General features: G+C 43.8%; 1 protein-coding gene across 5 annotated transcripts in view; it reads right to left on the reverse strand.

The window, feature by feature from the left end:
* Dym (dymeclin) overlaps positions 1-19267 on the reverse strand; it is a 259589-nt gene that overhangs the window by 78683 nt on the left and 161639 nt on the right. For all 5 annotated transcript variants that reach the window (XM_076912452.1, XM_034518362.2, XM_076912453.1 and 2 more), the window contains one exon: positions 10280-10382. In XM_076912452.1, coding sequence (XP_076768567.1) covers positions 10280-10382 — 103 coding nt within the window. The remainder of the gene's footprint in view (positions 1-10279; positions 10383-19267) is intronic.

A 19267-nucleotide genomic window follows, 5' to 3' on the forward strand; every position in this document is an offset into this window, starting at 1 on the left:
GTTTGGGTACCTATTTCTATCATTCACATATGGAGAATATAGATTTTCTACAGTCCATTTTTTCATCGTTGAAGTTCCCCTTTGTGAAACCGTAAATTCAAAATTTTTATACAGCTCTCAATGTAATATAAAAGAATGGAGTATGTAATAATAAAACAGAAAGACTGCCGAGGGTTCCAGAAGAGCCGGCACTACACAGTAAGACTTTGTCTCTAAACACAAAACAAAACCCAAACCACATCAAAAAACCAAATGGAACAAAACCAAACAACAACAACAAAAAGAGACACCTGTGTGGTCAACGCCCTCCTGTTCCCTATTTCACTACCAGTTTTAAAAGCAATCTTGTAAGAAGCAGAACCCGCTGCCCTCAAGTTTCTTGTGAGGGAGGCAGATAACTCTATCATCAACCTGCATATTCTATGCAATAGGTCTTTTTTGATATTTACATTAGTAGCAGACCTAGATCCCCAGACAGGTTGGGTTTCTGTTTGTATTTTGTTTTGTTTTCTGTAAAACCACTTCATAGGTGGGTGTGTTCTAGCAGGGATGAATGAGATCTAAAATAGTTTCTAAAAAGCCAGCAGCCGCAAAGTCACTGTTGGTTATTAGCTCTAAGGCTTCTCCACAAGGGAGTGTCCCTTCATCCATTCTGTTACCTGTGGTGCTGTCCTACATGAGGGCAGACTGGCTGGGCTTCCAGGGGAAGGGTCGCTGCTGAGGTGATCAAAGCCAGTTGGTTGGGTTGGTCACTGCTTTTGTGAGTTCAAAGAAGAGAAGTAAAATGGCCAGATGCAGCAGTAGATATGAAGAATCAAACCCCACACAGATCACCTCTATTCAAGAGCAAAGGGTTCTCCTTAACTGCTTTTATTTTCCATGTCTATACTGACTTCCCTTGGAAGCTCAGGTTCCAAGGACAGTGGGGAAATGACATCTTCATGTCGCCATTGATCACCTTTTCTCACGCAACGCAAACATGGATCTTCAAATAACAAAAGCAAAGCTTCTGTACACATGTTGCCTTCTGTGCACAGTGACATCATCTGGTCCCCTCTCAACTTTGTCACTATGATACAGCTTACTAGGGACTGAGCCATTTAGCTGCCTGGTTGCTCACCAACTGGACTTGGTTGTTCGCTTGTTTCAGAGTCAGGCATAGTCCATCAGTCGCCTCACAGGGTAGCAGCTACTCAGACCTTGCTTTGCTCCTGCCAGTTTGAATATACTCCTTCACTTGTAGGCAGCTGCTATCAACAAATCTTCAACTCTCTTCCAAACTCACAGGAGCATCTCAGAGTAGAAAGTGAGAGGCACGCTCTGGGAGGTGAGCAGGTGGGGACCACAGGGCTGTCAGGACCCGTGAGCAGCAAAGACAAGGGCGAGCTGGGTGCAGGTGCCAATAAAGGCCCGTTAGGCACACGGAAAACTCAGTGTGTTAGCACCATGATCTCGCACCTCAGCTTCCAAATTGTTGAGAAGTGTTTATTGTTGAAGTTACTCAACCTATACTTTGTTATGACACCATGAGCCAACAACGCAGGCTGAAAACACGACCTCACAGAGGATGAGTCACTAGGCACCCAGCATGTTCACCAGCACGGCCTGTGAAAGGAGCACCACACACTTCTTCGGTTCTTTGGCAAAACATCAATTTAAGATCTCAGAAAATACCAGAAGAGACTACAGGTTACTCAAATCACAGAAGTAACTGAGTCTGCCTGCCATACTGAATTACACAGACAGGCTGAGCACCTTCACTTAAGCACTGAAAGTGTAAGTCTTGAATGGCAGCTATCTGGAAACAGCTGTTGTATTAACAGACATGAAAAGTTGACAGAGGCCAATAACAGAATGGACTCTAATTCCTGTCAAAGCAAGAATAGCTTGCTTCCCTACTTCCTAACGCAAACGAGTTCCCATCACCGACTCCTCTATACTCACAGCTTAGAACTCAAGTAAGTCATGAATACATTAGGCTGCCAAGGCTTTACTGACTTTTAAATAATGCCATGAGTCTAATGGACGCATGCATTTCAGGGCTCTGCTCCACACGCCCGTGATGATCCTCAAATATTCCTGCAAGGATTATTCTTGTAAGAAATTTTCAGAAATCCATGAAAAAAAAAAAAAAGAACTAGAACTGAATTCTCAAACACAATTTGTTTTCAGAAATTAAATCAATCAAGGAAAAGATTGAATTTCCACTCATACAATGAGTAAGATTACTGGTTTTTTTGGGGGTCTTATTTGGAGAAACTAAAATAAAGTGCCATTTCTAAAACATTTGTAGCTTTGACTATAATCAACTGTAATAATAAGATACCAGCTCAAAAAAATTCTTTTCATTTAAGCCTCTTTTGTAATACTGCTTTTTAATAACCCTCATAATAGCCGAATTAAAGGACCCCAACAGAAATCATTCATCCCACATAAAACAAACATTGCCTTTTCTTCTTAGCTTAGCTTCACAAGCTTCATCATTTCCAGATGACGCTCGAGGGAACTATGGTTTCAAGAACGAGATGCTTAAGTGGACAGCTGCTTTCTATTTGCCATGTAAATCAAGGGTAAATCAAAGAAAATTCCAAATGGTGGACCCCCTCCCCCCATTAGGAACAACGAACTAAGGCAGAAAGGGAGAAGAAAAAGCCATCAGAATGCACGCAAACAGAAAATCAAAACGGGGTTTCCTAACCAAGTAAGGGAAAGTTGGAGACAGCACTGGGAAAGGTGTTGTTACTCCAGTTCCATACAGTCGTAGGTAAGAAGACTGTCTCCACTAGAATGGAAAGAAAGGGGAAAAGAAATTGATTAGGTCTTCCCTTTAAAAGCCAACTGTACTGCACACTAGTGCTGAGTTTAATATCTATGGGCTATTTTTCTGTGCTCTCTAAACTTCACTTAGAACATTAATTAATCATTGCCACAGTCCATGCAAACATGGCCTACTTCATTTTAGAAGCCACAGGAAGGAACATAAAAATTATTTAAGCATTTTAAATAATCTTTTAAAATCATTAAAAAGAGTCGTCTACCATATTCCTGCAGAAGCACTGGTAAAGGCCCCTCTCCCCGACGATGTCTTTCCTCTCAGCACAAGCCCGCCTTGCCTGTGGGACTGGTTCTTACACACAAGATGGGAGCCTGCCAACAAGATCCCAAATAATAATAGAACCAGGATCATCCTCAGAAAAACCAGAGCTCTCGATTCCTAGTCGCAAGAGGATATCTTATGAAGGACTGGTCTTAGTTTAAGTCAGGTAGTTTTTAGTTAGGAAATAACTTTTATCTGACATTTAAAAACAACTGTATACACACAGGTGGTATGAGACTGTAGAAGTTTTAAAAAGGAAATATTTTATAATATTAAAACCATCAGCCTCACTTCTGAGTATACACCCAGAGGAAATGAAATCCGTACCTCAGAGTTACCAGCACCCTCGTGCTCACTGTGGCATGATTCCCAAGAGCTGAGGCATGAAGCCATCTACCTGCCTCCTGACAGATGATGGGCTCACCAGCAACTGCTGTGTGTACCACATCGAGGTGCTGTTCAGCATAGAAAGGACACTCTGTCATTTAAACACCATGGGCATGAGCTATGTGAGAAAGACAAATGCTGTGTGACCCCCTCTGTACAGAATCTCAAGCTCAATGCACAGAAGCAGAGAGGAAGTAGTTAGCAGATGTTCTGACAAAGGCATGAGCTTCCCGCTCTACAACAAATGAGGCCTGGGGATTTACTGTGCAGATGTGGACTGTACTCAGGAATAGTCTAAGTGGACCTGAGATTTGCTAAGTGAAGAGACCTCAAGTGTTCTATCTCTATCTCTCTGTCTCTGTCTCTGTCTCTGTCTCTCTCTCTCTCTCACACACACACACGGCAACCACATGAGGTAATGAATACGCTAATTTGCTTATTATGGCAAACATTTTGCAGTGTATATTAAACTACTCCTCGTTTATGAATGTGGAAGGGACGAGAAAACCTGATAATCCCAGCCAATCTGTGATCTGTGCTACAGGCAGTATGTGGCAGAAAAGGTTCGGGTGCAGTTTAAACAGCTCCTCAACTACAGAGTAATTACAAAGGGAAAAACAAGTTTCCAATGTGAGACCTTGGCAGGCACTGCCCTAGCAAAACGGTCTAGGTAAACAGCAGCAGCAGTGTGTACCAGCACTGCACCCTCCCACAGCTGCTGGAGAACAGTCTGCCCAAGAGGGGCAGCGTTAGCCCAACCACAAGAAAACACCACATGCAGACAGAGGGACGGTTTCCACATAGCTCACTGCCTGTTTAGCAGCATCAAATACAGAAGGACAAGAAATACCATGGAGACATCATGGAGGCATGACAAACAATTCAGTGGGACCCAGGAAAAGAATGAAGACTTAACATTACAATTTATGCTTTAGTCATTTCTTAGTTCTGAAAATTTAACATGTTCACCAAGGGAAAACTGAAATAGGAGGAGAAATTCTTTAAAAACCAACAAACACAATCACCACCACCACCATCACCGAAACCCCTTTGAGCCAAACCTATGGGAACCAGGAGAGGAGGAAGAGAAGCAGGATCCCAAGACCTCACCTATGAAGAAAAATGCAACCCTTTCTCCTCCCTCTGACTTCCCAGTGCTAATCATTTTAATTTGAAAAGTATATTGTTAAACCTGTGTGTGTAGGCCAATCTAAAGTTAAGAAGAATTTGTATAATGAAGAGTATTTCCCACATAATCTCTAAGCAACACCACCTTCTGGGGGTTGGCGGTCTTCCCCTGGTTTAGCATCTCTAGGTGGCAGATGATGAGGGAGAGGGTAGAGGTCTGTCTGTATAGGCAAGAGCACTTCCTCCTGCACACCCTGCACTGGAGCAATCTTACAGCTCAGCTCTGGAAGCAAGGGAGCTGGGAAATGTTGCTTTGCTCTCTAGCAGGGTGTCGGTGCAGTGGGGAAATGGGTACTGGTGAGTCCTTTGCAGTCTGCAGCACCCACAGCACTCAGGAAAGGCAGGCAAATGCCAACAGGACTCATCCTTTGCTCTCCACAGTCACTCTGGCGTGGTTTATCTCACGGCTGCAGGGCACAGTGAGCAGCTAGTCAGCATCATAAGGAGAACTGGGATGCACAGAGCAGTCCTGTCTTAGGTGTAAAGAAACACTCGGATGTCCCCACACAGATGGCAAGTCTCTCTTGGTCTTGCTGCTCACCTGCAGCTGCTGAATGGTGGCTCTCCTGAGGTTACACCTGCATCCTATGCCACACCTAGCTTCCTCTTGCCAGAAGTGCTTCCTACTGTCAGGCACAGAGACAACTTCACTCTCTAACTCACACCTATAGGCCCAGGATCTCCACCAAGAGAGGCCTTCAAGTACTTTTGTATCTCCCAAGGCACAGAACTCAGCTACTAAGTGTTGTGTTTGCCCTGTCTTAAAGTGTGCTGTTCATAGCTTCACTGATGAATTGTACACTTCGCACACATATTCTGGATTTGAAACTATTTTCTCCCATTCTGTGAGCTTGTGGGCTATTGCTTCACGCTTTAGTTTTTGAGACAAAGTCTCTCTATGGCCCCAGCTCTCCTGGAACTCACTATACAGACTAAGCTGACCTCAAACTTGGAGATCTGCCTGCCTCTGTCCCCCTAGTGCTTCTTTCTGTTTTTATTTACTGCCTCAATGTCTTATTTGAGTCCTAGAAAAGTGAATTTTATATTTTATTTTCTGGCAGCAGGGTCTGGTATAGCCCAGGTTGGCCCTCAATTCATTATATACCTGAGGATGACCTTGAACTTTGGATCCTCTTGCTTCCCTTCACCTTCTAAGTCTGGGATTCCCAGAGTGCAGCATCACAGCTGGGTCACATGGCACTGGAGACTGAACCCAGGGCCTTGTGAATGCTGGGTAAGCACTCTTACCCAAAGTTTTAAGTTGTGATGAAGTCCAAACTAGCCAAGTGTTTTCGTTCTTTATGCTTTTGCTGCATCTAAGTTTTGGCTTCATCTAAACTCCTGATGATCTACTTTGACTTCTTCTAACCTCTTGGGGTTTGGCTGCTATGGTTAGGCTATGGCACATTCTCAGTTACCTGCTGTGCATGGAATTAAACTTCGGATGCGTGGTTCTTGAGCCCATGCATAAGCTGGACCCAACACACACTGTGAAGAGTATACTGTCCTTTTCAAAAATCAAATCAAAACCCGATGCAATAGGATCCAGGAGAAGTATCAGCTCCCTTCAGAGGAGGCTGCTACCACCTCTCCCCGACGTCTGCAAGGAAGGCTGTCTCTTTGGACATCTGTCAGGTTTGGTTACAGATTTATAAAATCTACAATCTATTGAACTTTATTTTATTCATGCATTTGAGATTCTTTATGTGCAGTAGCATGTACTGTTCACTTCAACCACACTGAGGTAACTCCAAGAGAGAAGACATAGCGATGTTCTAGTCTGTGCTACTTTCCTCACAGTGAATACAAATATGGTTGGTAACCATGAGCATGACTCAAAAGTGAAAATCCCAAAAGGACTGCTTTAAAATGACAAATACACTCCCATGTTTCTGGGCATACCACTATGATCAAGATAACTGTTCCATGTATGTGAATGGTACATTCTCTACCTAGCCATTGCTAGAGAACACACACAAGAGATGTAAACAATAGAATAACACAGAAAAACCTGAGGTAAATTTTTCTTGGTATAGAAATCAAGTCAGAATGTCCCTTTCTATATTTCAGAAAGCACTGATGTTTAAAATCAGTTATAAGTTATATTAAATAGATGGAGAAGCCTTTTCCTTAGCTCTATACGCTGGAAGGACAGGGAAATGTACTCAGTGGCAAGGCATCTTGGGGTTCTAGGTAGAACAGTGCTGGCAGGCAAACACAACTTCAGGGAGAAAAGTTCCAGGAGCACAGCTGTGATTTTTAGTAAACTGAAATCCAAGAGAGCCAGGAATGAAATCAGAGAAGGAGAAGCCCAACAACATTCTATTTGTTTTGAAGTAAAAAGAAAAAATGCTATAACTTCTTAAACTGCCAAAGAATCAAACTAACATACAGATCATATAATAATTAATGAAGAAATGCAATAAGGTAGCACAGAAGTTACCCATGCCCACCACATATTAAAAACAAATCTTTAGGCAATGGCCAAACAATTCTCACTTCATACCACACAGATACAATTGTAGGACTTCCAACCCAGGGCATCTCCAGTGGATCCCAGCTTACACAGTTGGGTTATCAGCTAATATACACAGGCCTAGGCACGTAGCTCAGATGGTAAAGTGCTCACCTAGCAGGAAGCCCTGGGCTCTACCCTCAGTGCCTCAGAGGCCAGGTGGGAGGGATCACGCCTGTAACCCCAGTGCTTGGGCTCAGGCAGGAGAAGCAAGAGGATGCAGGGAGTTTAATGGTAACCAGGCTAGAAATCCTGTCTCCCCCCAACCTCCAAATCCATTTTTTCAGCCTAAAAAACTAACCTCCAAATCTACTTTTTTCAGCTCTCTCTCTCTCTCTCTCTCTCTCTCTCTCTCTCTCTCTCTCTCTCTCTCTCTCTCTCTCTGTGGGTGTGGGTGTGGGTGTGTTTGGTTTTTCAAGACATGGTCTCTCTGTGTGGCCTTTGTCTGTCCTGAAACTCACTTTGTAGACTAGGCTGGCTGTGAATTCATAGAGATACACCTGCCTCTGCTTCCAAGTGCTGGATTAAAGGTGTGTGCCACTACCACCCGGCAATTTTTGATCTTTAAAGTGCATTCAATTGTCTGGGCAGAGGACTAACTATAGTATAAAGACAATGTATATTTAATTGGTGTGTGTGATTCTGGTCTCCAGAGACATTGTTACACACTTTAACAATCAAATGCTCTGAAATGACTGTTTTCACATAGATTTCACACATTGGGATTTACCACAGTAAAACCTAAAACCAAGAGACATTAAAGACATAAGAATGTAGAGGTACTCATTCTTTAAGCTGTTCCCCATCAAGTAGCCTCTGGACAGAACTCACGTCCTGCAACGAGAGACAAAGTAAAACAAGACTCCAAAGAGCAGGGGGTCATGCCAGCACGGGCTGCTCGGCACCGAGCTGAACTGCTGGCCACTGCGTCTGCTCGGCTGACTGCCCTGCCCAGATCCTTCTCCCGAATGAGGATCACCGCTGGGGTTCTTCTAGTTTCTACCTGTGTTTACTTACTACCTGAATGAAATGATATATTTGGCCAGACAGAAGATTCAAAAGCTCTCTGAAAGAACAATACTAGCATACTTTCTGTAGTTCTGTCCAGAACACAACTTAGAGTTTTCTCACTTCCAACAGTTGTTACGGTGACTGTCAGAGGCAAGGAAATCGACTCTGTGACACTGACAGGATCAATAATTTAAAAACATGGTTATAGTTAAAAGCGACTACAACTTATTTACTATTACTTTCTATATTCAGGCTCTGTTATACATGATTAAGTTGTCTGAATGGTACCATAGTATTTTTAAAAGCCATTCAAAGCTCCTCTATCATTCCACTCACTGAGTTAAACTGAAAAAACCTCCCATAGAGACACATGTGTGCATGTGCGCGCCATGTGTGCATACACACACACACACACACACACACACACACACACACACACACACACACACACCAGCCCCAGAGCATTAGCTGCCCTCCGGACACCTCCACTGCCCTCAGGGCGCACTCCACAGAGGACTAGAGCAAGTTTTCTGTACTCTTTTCCCTTATGTGGCCAGGGCAGTTTCCTCATTATCTAAAATGTGACGAAGGGTTTCCCATGAGGTGTTTGGACAAACATGGTTGGACTAAAGTACTAACACTAATATTTTTGTAACTTGCCATGTTCTTTTTACGTTGTTACTCAACTGACTTGTGAATTATACAGTGTAATGAGTATAAACATTTTCTTAATAAACTCAGAAACCTCTACGCAGACCCTGATGTTCTGCGTGTTAGGGCAAGAAGGAAAACACGGGCTTATTTTAAAGCACTTATTAAACTCTGCTAATATGGTCTCCAATCTGGTGCAGAAAGCACACATCTGGGAATCTAGAGCTGCAGAGACCCTCTCCTCCTCCTTTTCCAGCTTGGGAAGCAAGCCATCTGGGGCTAGTACAGGACACAGAATGTTGTGGCTATTGCCAAGGATACTTAACAGGTTAAAATTCTGAGGAAGTTAAAAAAACAAAACAAAACAAAACAAAAAAAACAAAAACAGAACAAACGAAGAGGAACATACCCATTTCCTTGCTAACAGTTTTATCCTATTCATTGTCATTGTGTGTGTAACGCATGTGTGGGGGAGAGCACACCACAGTGTGTGCATGGAGGTCAGGGGACAATTCTGTGGAACTGCTTCTCTCCTTCCACTTTTACTGAGTTCTGGGGGATTGAACTCAAGTCCTCAGGCTTGTGCAGCAGACTCTTCACCTGCTGAGCCACACTGCAGGCCCACTACTGTTCTTCCAAATCACCTTTTGGATCCCTGGCCTGGCACAGGTAGTGACTCAGCTCCAGTCATTCCTATTCTGTTAGCTCTGGGCAAAGGCAGCAAGACTGGCAGAGAAGGTGTGGGCCACAGCCTCATGTGCTGAGTGTTAGGTCAAGGCCTGCAGGGACAGTCACAGCGAGAATTCCATGGTATTCCTAGGGATCGAGGGCTCAGAACTTACTGCCAAGGTCACAGATGAAGAAACTCGCTAAGTCAGTAAGAACTATGAGGTTCAATATGGAATTCAAATGTGTATCACAAAATGTGTTCTACCACTACAGTCATACTCGTGACGGGCAAGGACCATTGAATATGACCGCTTCCTCTAAGAAATGTCAATGTTGTACTCTGTGATTAATGGAGAAAACTAATAGGGGGACTTTAAAACTACATAAATTCAACATGGTTTTATGGAATACATAAACGACACAGTACTAATCCATGATTCAACAATATTGTCTAAGGATAAGAAAGTTTGTACAGATGAACCAAATTCAAGTCCCCTGCAACTCTCCCCTGCCCCACCCCGTATGCCCCCCTCCCAGCCTTTTAAGGTAGGGACTCTTAAAATATCTCTGGATAGTCTGTTTTTGAAGAATTGGGTTGAGAGCTCTTTTGTTTGTGTAACTACTAGGATTCCTGACTGTTAACTATCACCACTGGAGGTTGGTTTTCTTCAGCTACTTCACTGAGGATGTCCAAGGGCAGACTTGGAGAGGTTCAGTAACTCAGGGATCTAACGGCACAGAGAAACTGGGCAGCTACTCACATAATCTGGGAGAGGGACATCGCTGGAGCTCAGGGGACCTCTCAAGGACTGCGTGGCTTGCTCCAGAACCTTGTTGTGTTTTTTAGACAGCAAAGAAAACAAACTGAAAAACATAAGGAAAAGCCAATTACACCAAGAAACCCAGCCTCCTCTAGGTCTAACCCTGACAAAGTCCCACAGCATAAAGAAACCCAGCCTCCTCTAGGTCTGACACCGACAAAGTCCCATAGCATAGGAATTATTCTGGAATCTCTGTGACAGTAATATCAGGAGTAAAACAGGTTTATTGAGCAGGCTGCCGCAAAAGCAACTGGCTAGGCAGTAACAGAGTACTGGCAGAAGCATATCAATAGTTCTTTTCATGCCTGTTTAACAGTAGAATCAATAACATTATTTACATAGCAAAATAGAGTAAGGGGGATGTTTAAATAATGAGGGTCTCACTGAAAACCTTTACAGGTTAAAGTTATATCTTGTACACAGGACACGTCTCAAAAGATCACTATAGTGAAAACCAGGACAGAGATAGGAAAATCCAGGGCAGGAACTGGACTACGGATCCTGCCTCTGTGTACGCCACTCTAGGATTCTTGGGCGGGTGGACACTGGACTACGGATCCTGCCTCTGTGTATGCCACTCTAGGATTCTTGGGCGGGTGCACTTCTGCTGCCTACTCTTCAGGTAAGCATCGTTGGTTCAGTCTAGCTCTCCAGTGTTACAGGATCACAGGGATGCAAGAGGACATGTCTCAAGAAATGTGATTTTGTTTTTTAATTAATTAAGTAATTTATTTGGAGGAAGGGCGATTTTTAGGATATATTTTTATGAGATTTCTACTTCTGGTCATGACATGTTAATTGGTAACAGATGAACTCCCCTGTAGTAATCAAGTAAAACAAAGATTCCTAAAGCGAGACAAACGTGAGCAGCCAGCAAGGGCGAGTTTTTCTCTAAGGAAAGGATCTAACCTGGACTACGGTTCAGAAAAGTAGGACCAGAGTAGCACCGCACACTGACACTGGGACAGAGAACTTGGGAAAGCAGTCGCCTGAACTTGCAGAGCTCGACATGAGAGAAGACACTGCAAGAAATGTCTAGAAATCTGAGTGTCTGAAAAGGCACTGAGCTGTACCCCTGAGAACAAGAACCCATAACATGTACAGCAAACTGCTGAGGGGCTACACAAGGGACAGATTTATATAAATGAAACTGGTAATAGATTGAGAACTCCAGGTGATCTGGCCAGCCAGTGGATAAAATCCCTGTCCCAGGTGGCATGTCTTGAATGGTCACGTTAGGAACAGTTCAGAATACAGATTACTATGGCCTAAGAGGCATCTTAATAGAGATATAAATGAATGATTTTCAAAGAATTAAGGTGAGTTACATTAAATGTAAGTGAAGGTTGAATGCTCCAATTGAATGACAGTGTTTTTTCTCTTCCCTTTCTTTCTTTCTTTCTTTCTTTCTTTTTTTCTTTCTTTCTTTCTTTCTTTCTTTCTTTCTAGACTGGATGAACATCAAGACTCATCTATGTACTATTTAAAAGAAAAACATAAGAAAGCTGGGTGGCCATGTTAGCTGCAGACAGAGTAGGCTGAATGAGAAGAGTATTACTATTAGAGATGAAGAGAAAGCTTTTATAGTAACGAAAGCCAATTCGTTAAGAAGACACGATTCCAAACGTGTATGTCTAGTACTAGGGTCACAAGTATGTATTCTATGCACTCGTACATATATGCTCTACTAGTAAATGTGTATAGTCATATACCCTAACAGTAAATCTACTGTATCTAATGAATACAAACTCTACGGGTTACAGGAAAGCTTAAAAATAAAGGCAAATCTGATTCCATATACTTTCCATTTTAGCTTGAGGTATGATCTGAAGTATTTTTTTAAGTGCTAAAACTATGATTTTATTACTTCTTAGTGATGTTCTTGTAAACAGAACGCTGACTTGAATATCAATTTTGGAAAGGCTCTAATTATTTCATAGGGACCAAGTGGGATAACTCAAGAAGCTGAGACCAGTAAACATGTATTCTAGATGAGAGGACTTTTTTGTGTATCCTTTGTTGGTTTTGGTTTTGGCAACACTGGGGATTGACCTAAGGGTCCACATAGACTGGGCACATGCTCTACTACCAAGCTAGTCTTAAATTAAACTGCTTTTCACTTGTAGATTTCCTCCCCATCCTCCTCTCTACGGTTTGAGTACTGGACATTAAACTCAGAGACTTATGCATGCTAGGTAATCATTCTAGCACAGACTGCACTCCCAGCCTTAAATTTTAACTAACACTCTTAGCTTTTTAATGTGGGTTCTGGGCCTGAGACTCAAGCTCCTGACCTTGCGATGCAACCACATCATTGACTGAGCCATCTTCCCAGCCCAGGGTTGTTGAGATTAAAAGAAGTTTGGTGGTCAATTCTAGCATAGGATATGTACGGCACAACTGAGAGATGTAAACTAGACACCCCCAAATGGAACAACAATGAGGAGGCCTTAGAGGAGCTCAGTGCAAGAGGAGGGGCCAAAAGGAAGAACGCATAGCCTCTTGTTGAAGTTGCAGCTAAGGAATGCAGGGCTGCTCTCAGCTCAGCTCACAAACCAGGGGATGTCCGAGAATTTGCATCCTTTCTTTCTTTCTGTGTGGAAAATCACTTGAAATGGTTTCCTTTGGAAAAGATAGGCCAGCTTGTTTGTTTACTTTACAAGAGAATACTAGCAATCTGTTTCCCTTGTTAGGAGACCAAACAAGGGAATGAGCTGCAATCCCAACAGAAGGTGCTTCCTTCCACTGAGCACGAGGAAGAGCTGCTGATTTAAGGGTATCAAGTCCTGAAGCATACTTCCCCAAGAAGCTGTGCTCATGGTTTAAGAAAGTTCGTGCAAGAACAGTTAACATGAGGTCTCCTCCAGTTCTAGCATGAATGAGACAAAGAATTCACACTCACTAGAAGTTGTTATTCTCATACGACTTAACAGGCTCCCCCCACACTAGAGCTACGACTTGCAAAATCTTGTGTGCGCTTTTTTTAACATTCTAATTCTGGCTTTCATTTAGCATTTTTAAGGCAAAATGACCTAAATTTATAGGAGAATGACTTGCAAATTGCAGAGTGAGAAAAGTAACTTCTGCTTAAGCTCTGCACTCCAAGTGCTCAGCCCTGGCTTGGTGTAGTTAAAGCATCAGAGACACAGGATGGCTCCACGCTCAGGAAAAGCTGATCACAATGAAAGTGGGGCTGATCCTCAGGGTGACTGGTATTCAGTCAGGGGCAGAACACCTAAATCATCCTTAACACCTAAATTACCCTTTTAAAGCTAGAGAAAGATTAGCTTCTCTTTAAGTACAACAATAATCCATTATAAACTGGACATTCTGTGAGAAAGTGAAAATGACTAAAACATAGGTCTCTCTCATGTCTCTCTCCTTCTCTCCCTCTCTCACACACACACACCTCTGGTAACACAGGATACATACAGAGGGGATTACTATATGATCTTTGGGAGGAGTGGAACATTATACACTTAAAAAAGGGTCTTATAAGAAAGAACATGCTATCCCGAGGAGCCCAGAGCCCCTGCCAAGAGAAAGCACTGCACAGGATAGGCGGCATGTAAATACAAAATGTGCGGTCAGTCCAAACTGGGACGTGCTAAGAAGATCACAAGCTGGTGCAAACGGCTGCAGCTGAGGTACACAGATGGCAGGAGAGGAGACCACAGTGATGACAGTCTGGAGACAGACTGAGGGGATGCCCACGGCACAGCCAAAACCCTGGGCTTTGTTCTAGACAGCTGAGGAGCTACTGCAAAATGCTTAGAGCCATGGTTCCCGCCCAAGGAGGTCAAGTCCAATGGGGTAAGTTTTGAAGGCAGAGAACACTCTACCAGAGCTCTCCAGGGGCACAGCGGAAGGTCAGGTACATTCCACAGAGGAAATCGGGCTTGGCTGCAGCCCTGAAGTTAGGAGTTTGCGAACTGGGAGGTAAATGAGGATGAAGAGCGATGTAAAAGGCTGAAACAGTAACAGAAGGTGTGCTGAGAGACCACACAGCTTACAAAGCGAGACTGCAGAAAATCCACGGGGTGAGACGAGGCAAGAGAGGAAGCCAGCGAGGGCAGCAGCAAGTGAGAACAGCGGCCACAGCCTGCCTTCCTGGAGGGCAGAAGTGGCATGGGATGCAAGTGAGGCCTGCGCCCCTGCCTGATGGAGACCAGGAAAGTGATGTCTGATGCTTTAAGTAACAACTAAGAGTTGGCCATGCAAGCCAGGCAGCAGAATGGCAAACAAAGAAATCTGAGTGAAGGCAGAGAAGCCAGCAGTGAGGCAGAGGCAGCAGAGCCCACACGTGGAAAGTGCTGGGCGTGTGTCACCTCTAATTACTGAACACAGAGCTTGGATCTCACCCTGAGACCCGGAGATGTTCATGTCAGCAGGATTATGGTAAGAGACAGAGTGAAGAACCGTGTCTGGGAGTGAGTGGGGGATAGTTCTCACTTATGCATCTCTGTCTGCTTTATGGTGTTCACAGTGTCCCTGCCAGGGAATCCCATGATACAGAATGAAAATCTGAAAACTACTGACTGACCAAGGAGGAATCATTAACTACTGTCGCTTTAGAAAGATTCCTTTCCCCTGCAGGGAAAAGACAAGAGAACAGAAGCAGAAATAGCCAATCCTAAGGGAACGTTCAACTTCTTAAGAAGGAGACTTGAGTGGAAGTTGACAGGAACCATTTTGAAGGCAAAATGCAAAGCAGAAACCGAAAGAAAGGAGTCCAGGTAATTGGTGTTTTCCAGAAATGCCTGGCTGATGAAGAGGGAGACTTGGGAGGACAAAGCAAGTAGCAAGGGCAGCAGCCCTGGGATGTGCAATGCAGGCCCTGTCCCAGCACCACCATTGCAGAGCCAGGAAGGTCAGTTTGACTGTGACCCATGTCCCCTCCCTCCATTTTTAAAGGGATGATGCTGAAGCAAGGGTAGGTTAAGTGATCTCCCTGGGCACACAGCAGTAGTGGCAAGAGTCAGGAGTCAAGCACAGGCATGTTGTTCCTGAACCTGTATGCCTAACAATTTTGCCAGGAAGACCACTGGAGACAGAAACAACCAGATGGGTAGTGTTCAAAAGACAGCGAGGGGACTTGGTGTGAGGAGAGGTGGGGACAACCTACACCAGGATCAATCACAGAAGTGGAAGCGATCACACACATGACAATGTGGAAGCACTATGTGAGCAATGACACGCAGGACAGAGCTCTGGGAACAACTAAGAGCAAAATCACAAGCAAGCAAAGGCTGCTGGTCCTGTCATCTAGTGCCAGAGGCAGGGACTCAGCAGGGTGTCAAATGGGTAAGAAATGTAACCAAGACCCTGGACTTGCTCTAAGAAAGAAACAGTGGCCTTCCCACCCCTCCAGAAGAGCTGTCTCCCTCCCAGCCTCTGACGAACATTCCTCCTCTGCTCACGGGGCACTCAAACCTGGTCTTATGTCCTACCTCACTTTCAAACAGCTTTATTAAGGAATAACCTATGTATAAAACCCAAGGAGTTTTGACAAACTTAACCATTCACATAACCCATCAAAATAATCAAGATGGACAGGAGTGCTACTTCTCCAGAAAGCTCCATTGGGCCTTTCACAGCTGTAACACACCCCACTTCCCTCCAGGCTACTATGGACACAGGCTCTTGCCTCTTCTAGACTGTCACACAATAGACAAAACCATGAGCCAGCACTGAGTCTGCCTTTCTCACTCAGCACAGTGCTTTTCAAACCTGCCCATGGTTTGAGCATCCATAACTCAGGCTGTAACGCTCAGCCATGTCCTCTATGGACAGACCTCAAGTTTCCTATTCCTAGTTGCTTTCAGGGTTGGGCTATTCTTCTTTTGCTGAACATCTATTTTCCTGTCTCTTGAGTAGAGTCCTGCAGGGGTTGCTGGACTGCCTGGCCCTTGTCTAACTCTGCTGAGCCACCAGCTTCTTCTTGTTCAGCATGTCGCTTGGTATTTCAGTCTTCCTAGTTTTGGTGCTGAGAGCATTTTCCCTGTAGTCAGCTATACAATCTTCTGCCCCCTAAAATCTGAGTTGTTTTTCTTAAGTTGTAAGAGGCCTGTTTCTTTATATACTTTGGGTATAAGCCCTTTATCAGATATGTAGTCTATAAATACACACACACACACTCTATGTATATCTTTTTAAGAATTTTTTTCTGGGCTGGAGAGATGGCTCAGTGGTTAAGAACACTGACTGCTTTTCCAGAGGTCCTAAGTTCAATTCCCAGAAACAACATGGTGGCTTATAACCATCTGGAATGGGATCTGATGCCCTCTTCTGGTATGTCTGAAGACAGCTGCAGTATACTCATATATATACAATAAATAAATAAGTTTTTTAAAATTTTTTTTTTTTTTTTTTTTTTTTTTTTCCCTGAGATAGGGTCTCGCTACATAACTCTGGCTGTCCTGGAACTTACTTTGTAGATCAGGCTGACACGGAACTCTGAGAGATCTGCCCACCTCTGCTCCCAAATATTTGAATACACTACCACAACTAACTTAATTTTAAAATTTGGTTAAGTGTGATAAATTTGCTAAACCCTAAAAGAATGGTTTGTACTTTTTGTTTCTTGTCTTTAAAAAACAACAAACTCTAACCCCCAAACCCAAGGTTGGTCTCTTTTGGTTTCTCCTGTAAGCTTTGCATTTCTACCTCTTGTATGTGGGGCGATGATCCATCGGCACTGATGTGTGCAGTATGAAGCAGGAGTTATGGTCTGTGTGTTCTGCAGGGTGGAGGGATATGGGCATTTAATTGTTCTAGCACTGAAAGACTTTACTTCCCTGATAATTATCATCTCACCCTGGGTGAAATGTACCAACTACATATGTGCCAGTCTATTCCTGGGCTCCAGCCCACTGCTCTGAGCCCTTGTACACGAATACCACACTGTCCTGATGCCAGCTCCACAGCAAACCTGCAGTCAGGCAGGGGAGCCCTCCAAGTTCTGCTTTCTTTGTCAAAACGGCTTTGGATTATTTTGGCTTTTTTGTTATTTCTATACAAATTTTATGATCGACCTGCTGGTACCATTACATGGGTAATAGTAAACTCTGATTAACACCACACTCCATGTGTTCATGACTTCAGGGTCGCACTGCGGCCACAGCTCTCAATATCCAAGGAGACGACCGCCTTGCTTAGGCCTTTTAACAACAGTTTACACTTTCATTTTATAGATCTTATGTGTATATAATAAACTAACTCTCTCCCTCTCTCCCTCTCTCCCTGTCTATCTCTCTGTCTCTGTCTCGCTGTCTCTGCCTCCCCCAACCCCTCTCTCTCAGTTGACCAGATAGGCTGCTAACCCCTAGGCTCAATCAATCTTCCCAGGGTAGAAGTTCAGATGTATGTCACTGTGCCCAGCCAGTAATGGCCTCACTGAACCCACTTACTAAGTGTAGTACACTTTTTGTAGAGTCGTTAGAGTTTAAAAAAATTTTTTTAATGTATTCACAACTGCTCTCTTCAGACACACCAGAAGAAGGCATCAGATCCCATTACAGATGGTTGTGAGTCACCATGTGGTTGCTGGGAATTGAACTCAGGACCTCTGGAAGAGAAGTCAGTGCTCTTAACCACTGAGCCATCTCTCCAGCCCAGTCATTAGAATTTTTAAAATGTTTATTTTTATTTTATGCTCATGAGTGGTTTGTCTGTCTGTGTGTCAAGTGCACCTGTCTGTGGATCCCAGGACTGGAGGTATAGCCAGTTGTGAGCTGCCACGTGGGTCCTGAGAGTGATGACTGTGTCTTCTGTGAGGGTAGCCAGGGTTTCTCACCTCTGAGCCGTGGCTCCAGCCCCTCATTAAGATTGCCAAAACATGTCAATGCCAAGAGCAAAGGACTTAATAGAATTTTAAAAAACAGGTTCACATTTAAAATTCACAGATTGAATTTTAAAATTTCTTTCTTTTGACAGTGCACTGGTTAGAATTATCCTGAATCAATGTGAGAACAGACAGACAGACAGACAGACAGACAGACACACACACACACACACACATCTAGGAACTGTACAAAAAGACGGGTCTTATCATGGCACATGCCTACCACCCCACACTGCCATTTGTGGCCTCCCTCTTGCTCCAGAGTCTCCTTCCTTTTCCCAAATAGTCCCATTCTACTTCCATGTGTCTCCCTTTCTTTTTAAAATCTAGAGCCTGTGTCTAGTTTGTTTTACTTAACATTAGGATCGTCAATTGCATCTGCTTTTTTGCAAATGACATAAATTGGTCAGCCACCTTAGCCATCAGAGAAATGCAGATTCAAACGGCACTAATATTCTACCATGGCCCAATCAGAGTGACTGCCAATGGGAAGGGAAATAAATGCTGGCAAGGCTGGCAGGGGAAGAACCCAGAAGGATGAAAAAACAGTTCTGTGTTGTGTGCAGACATGCACCATGCTTTCATCCACTCCTTTGTTGGCGACACTTAGGCTGAGCCCGTCACTTGGCCACTCTGAATGGCCCTGCAATACCCAGGTGTACAGGCATCCCTATGGCATGCTGACTTCCGATTCCTTTGGTTATATGCTAAGGGTAATGCAGCTAGATGATAACTTGGCAGTTCTATCTGTAGTTTTTCAGGCATGTCCACACTGAGTTCCACAGTGGGTGAAGTAATACTGCAATATGTAATGGTACACCTTGTACATCTACAATGGTACATCTACAATATGTAATAGCAACTGTGTCTCCTACTGGGGGAAGCATTTTATGATTATAGTGACAATGCTTCTGTTCTCTCTCCTGAATGATTCACTCTTAGACCATACGTTTAGAGAGTATTCTGAAAAAAGCAAGGTGAGGAAGGTGATTGGGGAGAGATGCTCTCCTGTTAGGCAAGCAAAGTTCAGAAGACAGCTGACGAGTCTGGTTTAAGGCAGGTACACACATGTGGGAATTGTAAAT

The sequence above is a fragment of the Arvicanthis niloticus genome, chromosome 14, assembly GCF_011762505.2.
Source record: "Arvicanthis niloticus isolate mArvNil1 chromosome 14, mArvNil1.pat.X, whole genome shotgun sequence".
NCBI lineage: Eukaryota > Metazoa > Chordata > Mammalia > Rodentia > Muridae > Arvicanthis > Arvicanthis niloticus.